Raw genomic sequence first — 9710 nt, 5'->3', positions numbered from 1 at the left:
GGGAGATTGTTGGGAATGTGAAGCCCAATGGTTACATGATCATTCATATTCTCTGGACTCTTGTTTTCATATCTGAATGTGATTGTATAAACGACTATGTACAGTCATGTATGTAGATGTATCTGATAATGATTAATGAGAAGATAATTCCCCTCTTGAGAGTAGACATAGCCTTTATGGTAAACCATTATAAATTCATCTCTTGTGTTCTTGTTGTATTATTCTTTATTTTGCATTGATTGATTGTTTTCTCTGCTCAGTTTAATTAACAATAGTTATGGTTTTGTGTAGTTCTTTTCTTTTCTATGGCTACAAGTCTTCATACCAATAATAAATAGAATCTTGTACCTTTCTTGTTATGCAAAAAGCTTGGGGGTTGGGTTGGAAGCATGTCATATGTGAGATGTATTCTATGATTTTAGTTTCTCTTTTAAATAACAAGAATTATGAGAGTTCTTCTTGGCCTTTGGCTTCTCTTGCTACTTAAATTTTCAATTTATCTTAGTACATCAGTTCCATATCTTGTTTTCATATCCCTCTAGAATTGAATGCGGTTGTTGATTCTTTAGCTAAATGGGCTTCAAACATTCCCAAAGGATGGAATGCTTGTCATTGGGATTCTCTTTCTCTTGATCTAGGTTGCTTGGTTTTTACATCTAATTCAAAATAATGTGCGCTATTCTTTGTACTTCATTCTTGACTTCTTCTAAGATCATGTACTCTTGGAATTGATGGATTTGTGGGAGACCTTTTTGTCTCCTCCTTGTTTTTATTGATATGATAGCTATTTCTATCTAAAAATCTTCGTGTATTCTCTTTAGATCTCTTGATTAATAAATTTTAATTCTTTTTCAAATTAAAAACTTTATAAATAATTTCTTATTTTATAAATTAAACACAATAATATAAAAAGATTCACATTAAGCATCGTCGTCTTCAAATATTAATAAAAATAACAATTAGTATTTTATTTAGAATATTTGAATGGTGTCATAATAGAAGATCACTCATTACTTTAGTATTTAATTGGGAATATTCATCAACAACATACACCAAAAATGTTGTTCCAAGCGACAATTGTTCAAATATTTCCAAAACAAGGTAATGATGCAATCTTTGCAACGAAATGTGCAAATAAATACAGACCATTGGAAGTGTCAAGAATCATAGAAAATTTCGTAGGTTCTCAGTACAATCAAGAAAAGGATAAAACAGAAATATTACCCACGATAGATGTTGAAAGCCATGTGGATTGCATTTGCTCACAAAGTGCACACAAACACGACAAACAACCAAAATCCGTTTGTCATGGAGAAGGCTCAGAAGACATCATACTTTTGAATTCAGCGAAGTCCAACACTCCATTGCGGTCCAAATCAAATCGCCATATCATTTGCTCGCACTGTTGCAGGTCTTGGCTCCACGGAATCAATCCTATGGTGGACAAGACATGTTGCAGTTCCTCTGAGGTTATGTATCCATCTTTATTCTCATCAAATACACCGAATGCTTCCATCAAATCCTTTGATTCATCTTTTTCTATATCGTCTTTATTGTTTAGAATGGGTTGATATACCTCTCCATCTGCATTTTTATCCACAATCTCATACACTCGACGAATTTCATTAAGATCAGCCATTTCTTTTAACGTTGTGGACTCCGTTCAATTGAGCTTCAAAATTAATATTAAGGGGCCTGCAGATCAAAAGAACAACTAATGGGGAAAACGAGACAGAGATCTCAAGGAAGTAAGAATACGAAAACGCAGGTCTCATCCCATTGATTATCCTCTACGCATAATTAGTTATTTATAGGAGGAAATAAAAGGCAACGAGATCCTCTGCGCGTTAAGAGTTTGGATTGAAATTTGGAAGGAAGAAGGAAGAAATGCCCAACGTTAACTGTTCTTGCAGTTACGTGACATGGCAAAATTCAATGAATGGTTGATTTGCATGATCTCATATGGGACAAATCGGGCATAATGGATAACCTAGTGTTGGATTCCATTGGGAAAAATGGTTGAAGTTTCGAATATTTTCAACGCGTTTCCAAAACGTGCTTACCAGGTTTTAGCGAAAGAACCCATCTTTCTATATTTATAATGGCAAGAATAGAAATTTATTTATTGCTTTTAATATAGATGACGCATAAAGATATTATTTATCTGATACCGAGTAGAATTTTTCTAAAGAAAAAACGAAAACGTAAATATAAAACGGTTCAATGTGAGTAAATATTAATTTTAAAAGTGGTCTTTTGGAGTATTTGGATTGTTTTTTTTTTCAAATTTAAATGTGCTACTATTTATTGTATTTATAATCGAATTTGATTTTGATTAAAGGATCAAGCAGGTTTTGAAAGGATCTGAAATCATAATTACAAGAAGTTGTCATCATACAACCATTAGCAAACCATCTATAAATGGGTAGCCAGCCTACACAAAAACAAAGCAAAACACAACACAACAAGAACAAGAAAAAGTAGCTAATTCAAATTCTTTAAAGCTTCCCCTGCCTCCACTGCAAGTTGTGAAAGGTTCATGGACAACTTCTTCATATCTCTCACATCTTGTGTAGCTGGATCCGCCATCTTCTTCCATCCAACTTGTATTTATTATTGAATTTGTTATGTTTAAAAATAATCATCATGTTTATGGTGAGTACAAATTTGTTTCAAGTTTTTCATTTTTGTTTTCAAGATGGTCTAACATTAAATTCACAAATTACATAGCGTAGCGATACTAAATTTTTTTATTACAGCAAAAACAGGTTTTGAAGGGACCCAAAACCCTTTACAATAAGATTTTGAAAGGATCTGAAACCCTCAACCATAAAGTTGTCCAAACATAGGAACACGAAAGCACAGACAACCATGGAATAAAAACTGAAAAAAGAATAGTTTGCAGCCAGCCTACCTAAAACAAAGTTGCATAAAGAACAACTTGCAGCCAGCCTAAAACCAGCCCTCAACCAAGAACCATCAGGATTTATATTTAGAGATGCTCTTGTGGGAGCAGAGAGTCATGTCAAAATAAGGCTGAGAAAAATTTTCTTTCTTGTCCTTGACAGAAATCCAACCCTCTTCCACTTGTGTTGCCTTGTCATACCAAACCAATGCACCATTGTCCTGAGAATGAATACCTGCAACCACTGTCTCAAAGATTTCATTTGTATTGCAGACATGGCCATATTAGAAAAGCCACTAGAATTGATAGTCAGGGCGCTATCACTAGAATTTGCAACCCAAGGCCCATTCTCTCTCACTTTAGCGGTTTCAACGGGAAAATAGTGATACTAAAGTTAATTAGACTCAACATAATGCTAAAAAGAAATCTTTAACATAAGCATTAATGTTATCATTGTCTTTTGGCTAATCTGTAGCCTAATTTTGATTGTGGGATTCAATTTTGTCACTAACACAATGTTAAGAAATGTATTTACTAAAATTAACTTTTGATATTAAATACATTAATATTCTTAAATCTATTTTTTATTTTTTAAATAAAGGGATTAAATTAATCTACCTTATGTGGAAGTTGTTTCAATGTTTGATGATCCATAGTTGGATAAAAAAATTAGTCATACGATGCAACAATGATAATGTGGAGCATATATTGAAAAAGACTTTTGATGATCCTTTTGTAGTCTCGTAAATTGTATTCCTTAATTGTGAGCCTAATTTTACACTCTCGTTGTAACTTTAATTTCTATTTCCATGAATAATTTTAGGACCACTTCAAACATTGATTTTACCTCCCCAAATCTAGGAGATGTGTCCCATACTATTTTAAATCTTCATCATTTAATTCTATACTTAAATTGTCACCAAAACAAAAATTAGAAGTAGATCTAATATCACATGCCTGGTTATAAGTGTATGAGTCTTTTTATCCCCAATAATTTCTTAAGGGGGTTTCATTCCCTCTCTAGAAAACTTTTATGGGCTAGAAATTTGGATATTAAAAAATGGAATCTTGTTAGCTGGGCTAGAGTTTATACACCTAAATAGGATGATGGTCTAGGCCTTAGGCAAGATGAGATGAATAGTTAAGCTTTAGCTTCTAAAATTTATTGGAGATGGCACATACTCAACAAAGCTAACCTTGGGAAAAGATTATTAATCATAAATAGCTTCTTAGATTAGGCTCTCATGAAGCTCCAAGATTTGACTTGATAGGTAAAGGTTCTAGATATGATATGGAATAGTATAGGGAAATGTGCTTCCCTTGTTAAATAAGGTGTTTTATGATTGCACATTTTGGTGATCAAGCTCTCTTTTAGACAAATTCCTAGGACATTCATTCTCCTATCATGTTCTCCTCTCTTTGATCCACCATTTGAGTAATTATTTTATGGAGATAGGATGGTGGAAAGTTGCTGACTTCAAGGAAAGTCATTAGATGGGAAATATTTCCCAATTTTTTATGGATGGATATGAGTAGTTGGGCTCTTGGTGGGGATAGTGAATCTCATGAAACTCTTGCTTCTATTTTGGTTGATTGACATTGTTCTTCCTTACATAAGCATGATACTTTGGCTTGGGGTTTTGATCCTAAAATAGTTTATTCTATTAAAAATGGTTATCAATTGTTAGTGCTTTAAAATAATAGATTGACAAATTTAAATTAATGCAAAAATATTTGGAATAAATCTTGTCGACCTGATTGTAATTTCTTCATTTTTGTTCTTAGCCAAATTAGCATCTCCCTTGGCATAATATCATTAAAAGGGGTTTCCAAGGACCTTCAAAGTGTGTTTCTTGTGGGCTTAATGAGGAAGATTATTTTCACCTTTTCTTCCAATGTCCCTTTTCTTTGGGTCTTTGGGCTCAATGGTTGTGGTGTTGGAATCATCATTTTGTTCATGCTACTTCCATGTCTAATTTTTGGGCTCATTTGGGATAGCCTCCTACTGCTACCTATTTTCTTGTGGTGACCTATGATATTGGTCCTATTTTTCTTCTATTAAAAATTTGGTTATTAGAGAGGAACTATCATATTTTTTAGGGACATTAAAACCTCATAAAGTATGTTTGGTATAAGATGTCAATTTTAGTTCATGAGACTCTTGCTACTAAATGTTTTTTTGATTAGAACTTTTGTCCCATTGATCTCATGGTTGTCAAACATTTGGGTATGTGTAATTTTCTTGTTTCTTCTATTTCAAAGTCTCAAATCCATCCTTCCGAAATAGGGGTGACATGGATGGATCCAAAGGAAGGATGGAACAAGGTTAATTTTGATGGAGCTACGAAGGGGAAGCTAGGACCTAGGGGCATTGGATTATTTGCATGTGACCATAATGGAAAAATTTTAGAGGAAATATTAGAACACTTGGGCGGAAGCCAAAAATAATCTCGCATAATTCCTAGCTCAATTCCAAATAAAAAGTTGAGTTCATGGTTGATGCCAATCTATGACCTCATAAGTAGATTTTCATATTTTAAACTATCACATATATAACATGAAGGGAAAAAATCATAGATGAGCTAGCCAAACATGTCATGGATAGAGCTTCCTAGATGACATGGCATGGAGATTGTGAATAGTTCAGAAGAAATACAATAGTTGGACTTGAAACTTCGCATCATAACTAATTGTACACTATAAGAGATAGATGAAAAAGTATCTCATTTTCACATATGGAACAATGTACTAGTGGCATCAGATTCTTTTGAGCATACTAAGTATAATAGAAGGTTTCTCTAGAGACCAGATATGATGTACTAGTGGCCAATTCAACATTTGGGATGTAAGAATCACCACCGCACATAGAGTTCTAGCTTAAGCATGTGACATACTATCTAGGCGTTAATTACCCATCTCATTTACAAATATGAGTAGATTTGTAATATCATAACTAGACAAAGGTGATGTTATGGTGAAGACATATTTTAATATTTAATGATTGTAGATAATTCATATTATTTATATGCCTTGGCAAATATTGTTGATTCTTGCATATTGGTTAGAGAGCTATAGTGTCTACCATCAATAATGAACATACCCATTAAGCTAATATGCAATAAGTATCAGATGTCATTTTATGGAAAGGTCTTTGAGGAGAGGCTCAAAACCATGCTCAACTCCTCCCACTATTAGGACATTCATGTAGTGAAGATAATTCTTGGGGGTGAATTTTTGAGAGTGTGTCATAGGCACCGTGTAAATACTGATATCTTTTCCATGCTTCTAGTGGTGGTCCTAGAAATAGGTGAAATGAAGGTGGGGGCAAGGATGTTATGTCAGAAGGTTTTCAAGAACCCATGCTTAAGTGAAATTGATTATGTCCTATAAAATGTGGACAACAAGAAGATGATCTTGTTGCAAAATACAAGATTATATTGTCATTGACGTCAAACTTGTTTGTATGAAAGTAGTCTGGGTAGTCTAGATATGGTTTGATATGGTGTTTAGCTACATGTTAATGAAAGGTAATTTGTATCATTTTGTGATCATGTAGATGTGTAAAGAATGATTCCCTCTTGCAGTTTGGTGTTGTTAGACTTGATTGGTGCAATAGAGATACTTAACAATTCCGTGCATTCGAAAGTTGTTCTATGGTGTGCGGATGATCTAAGGGTAGTTGATAAATGTTGATGTATATGTCATGCAGGTGTATGAAGTATGTGTATTAATTCCAGTGACAACAAAGAGTGATTTTATATAAATTTTCCAATGCTCTATTGGTGATCTTGATAATCTAAAGTTATGCTTTAGAGAACTGTGATTGTTTGGATGAATAGTTTGTCTATTTGGCCTTTTCTCTAGGCTATGGAAAATATGTATCAAGTGCTTATACAGTTAAAATATTATATGATGCAGGAGTATCCCTGGTTCATAGCAATCTTGCATCAACCAAAAATATTTCCTTTCTATTTTCCTTTTTGTTTGCAGTTTCAACATTTCTTTCTCTGTGTCTCGGATTTGGGTAATCGGATCTTGTGGAGTTGGATTCTACTTGAAGACTTGATCATATTCCTTATTACCAAACTGTGGAGCATTTGGATAAGTTTTTGGGATGTTATATCACTATAGGTTTCCATGACAGTTTCCTGGTACCGGTTGCCTGGACCTATTTGCATTTGTGATCTACCAGACCCCTTCCATAGCTTGTAGAGCTCTAAGCATTGATTCTTATGTTTCTTGGCGAGTGGCGGACCTTTTCCCATGATCTACATTTCATCCTTTGGATTTTCCAAAGGAATCTCCTAGTGGAGGAAGACCTTGTTAGTTTTACACATTACGTCTTGTTCTTTGGGTTTTGATCCCTTTTTGGGCTGACCGGATCCCCTTGGATCGTATAAATCATTGTAATTGAGAATTAGAATATAAAAATCAAGTAGTTAGATTGAGAATAGAAGATAGATCTAAATATTGAAGGTCCTAGTTGTGACCTATTCTGTACTTTGAGCATGTTTTAGTAGTCCTATGAGCCGGTTTCTATAATCCGGTTGTTACTGGTTGGTTGTAATCAGTTTTCATGAAATAAAACAATCTATTATGCATTGCCTACATCATGCCCTTGTTTTTTTGTTGTGTTTACTCTTTCTAACTGGTTCGAATTGATCTCTTTGATGTCCCTCCTAACCAGTGACTGCTTCATTCTATTTGTGTAGACATACTCTTCAATTTTGAGATGTCAAAATATTGTATAGGTGAAGATGGTCTATGTCATGGATAATTTAATAATAGTAAGGTTATGCAGAAGCCTTTTGGATCCGATTTGTGGTGGATCTATGTATGATGACTATACAATGTTGGTAGATATAATATTTTACCATTTCTCAACTTTTTAGTATTAAAGTGATCTATAGTTGAGGTTATGTATGTCTTGTTTTAGTCAGCTCTATACTATGAAGTGATATGAAGGAATAAACTACATTCCTTAGACTGATTGATGATACATGTATTGTGGATGGTTGCTTCAAGTTACCTAATGTTTTATGTTGCTTCCTTGATCATCAACACATTTTTTTTTTTGGTTTTGATTGGTGGTTATGTCTATTACATTGGTTTGGAGTTATTTGTTTCATCTCTTGAGACTGACTCATATGTTTTTTCTCTATGTTGTAATGTGTGGTTGCATGATTTCTATATTGGATATATCTAGAAGGTGTGCTAACATGGTGTAGCCCATCAAATGATTCATTTTTATTTTGAATTTTCTTTGGAGATTGTTTTGAGGTTGATGGTTATACAATATACATATTCTCTCTTTTTAGGCTAGCCTAAAGAATTTTGTTAAGGTTGTCAATAAAATTTATAGGATCGAATAATTGTGCTGTGAAGTGTGTGTGTGTGTGTGTGTGTGGACCAAAGTAATTTCGAAAGAATACAACTATTCAAATGCATAGGAGTATAGAGATGAAGACTACTTTAGATGTATTTTGATTTGTGAACTTAATAAGCATTTTTGTATATGCAGTACTCTTGGGGTTCTATCTTATGTTGTCATTATTTTTGTTTATGTATCATGTCCTAGGGAAGTGATCTTGAATTACATAAATTCTTAGTGTATCTTTCCCTTTGGTACTATAGCTTACTTGTGCAAGTCCTCTCAACAACAATGAGCTCGTTGGCCTATGGCTTGCATCCTATAAACAATCATACATTTATTGTGTGTGATTCTCACTATGATTTTTTTCAATTTGATTTTTCCACGTAACACTTTTGGTGTTCTTCTATGATTTCCTTCTTATTTCAATTGTTTACTTTCATGCATAGGGTTAACGGAATATATGTTGTGGTTAACACTTAAAATAATCAATTTTATAAAGTATGTGCTGATTCACCCCCCCTTTTAAGTATATGATAGTGTTTAATAGACCCCTCTCCCAGAAGAGGACTATGTGGTTCGTAGGTGGGGGAAAGAGGTGTCAAAATTGTTAGGTTGGTCAAAACCATGGATCCTATGTTGTTTGAAGGGAGGAAGATAACCATTTCCATAAATATTCCATTTCTGAAGAATTTAATGGGAATAATGCTAAATGAGGGGGAAAATTGGGTCAAGAATTATCCATGAAGTGAGGGCTTGGAAAGAAATGAGGAGAAGACTGAATTTGACACTATGATAATAGAGGAGAAGGTGGATGATAGTGAGGAGGAAGACCCCTTTTTGAATTATGAAGTTGCTAGCCCATAAAGACTATGGACTAGAATTATTGGTCAAAGTGTATGCTAGGAAAGGAGGAAGACAAAGATGCCATGAGGACCCTCAATTTTATTTCATTTTTGTAGTGTTCCCATTAACTGCAATATAATATATACTGGTGTTTATACCCTGGGATGAGACTACCAATATCTAACAAAATGGTTTTTGAAACTCTCCAGTTTCACCATTTTGGGGAAGTGGGGGTGGGGGGCAACACCATTTTGGACATGTAATGCAACAAGGTTTTGTCCTTGGCTAATGGAAGTGTAGATAGAAGAAGAGCCAAGTCATAGACACGAATTTTGGTCATTATAGCAATTCAGGGTTATGCCTCTAGTAGTAGCGTAGATAGGCATCAAGAAGTAGAAGATGCAAAGTTTAATTCCAGATATCAATAAAAAGGTTGATATATCATAGCAGCTATTAAATTACCACAAAAAAACTCTTGGATTCATGCTTCTCAATTTCCTTCTCAAAAATTTAATAGAGATGGTCATTGGAATCCTATTCCTAATGTTGTTTTCAAAACTATTGGAGAGGTTGGTCATGATAGTTATG

General features: G+C 34.0%; 1 protein-coding gene across 1 annotated transcript; it reads right to left on the bottom strand.

Moving 5' to 3' along the window:
• Window positions 1-1306: 1306 nt before the first annotated feature.
• Window positions 1307-1639, bottom strand: LOC131873965 (calmodulin-like protein 3). Its single transcript, XM_059217155.1, has one exon. The coding sequence runs from the start codon at window positions 1637-1639 to the stop codon at window positions 1307-1309; it is 333 nt and encodes a 110-aa protein (XP_059073138.1).
• Between the last annotated feature and the right edge of the window lie 8071 nt (window positions 1640-9710).

The sequence above is a fragment of the Cryptomeria japonica genome, chromosome 3 (genome assembly GCF_030272615.1).
Source record: "Cryptomeria japonica chromosome 3, Sugi_1.0, whole genome shotgun sequence".
Taxonomy (NCBI): Eukaryota; Viridiplantae; Streptophyta; class Pinopsida; order Cupressales; family Cupressaceae; genus Cryptomeria; species Cryptomeria japonica.
The sequence above is the reverse complement of the archived record's forward strand: the minus strand, read 5'-3'. Positions and strand labels throughout refer to the sequence as shown.

What these genes read in the sequence shown, in the direction of transcription:
- LOC131873965 (XM_059217155.1), bottom strand. Translation starts at nt 1,639, where the DNA reads ATGGCTGATCTTAATGAAATTCGTCGAGTGTATGAGATTGTGGATAAA.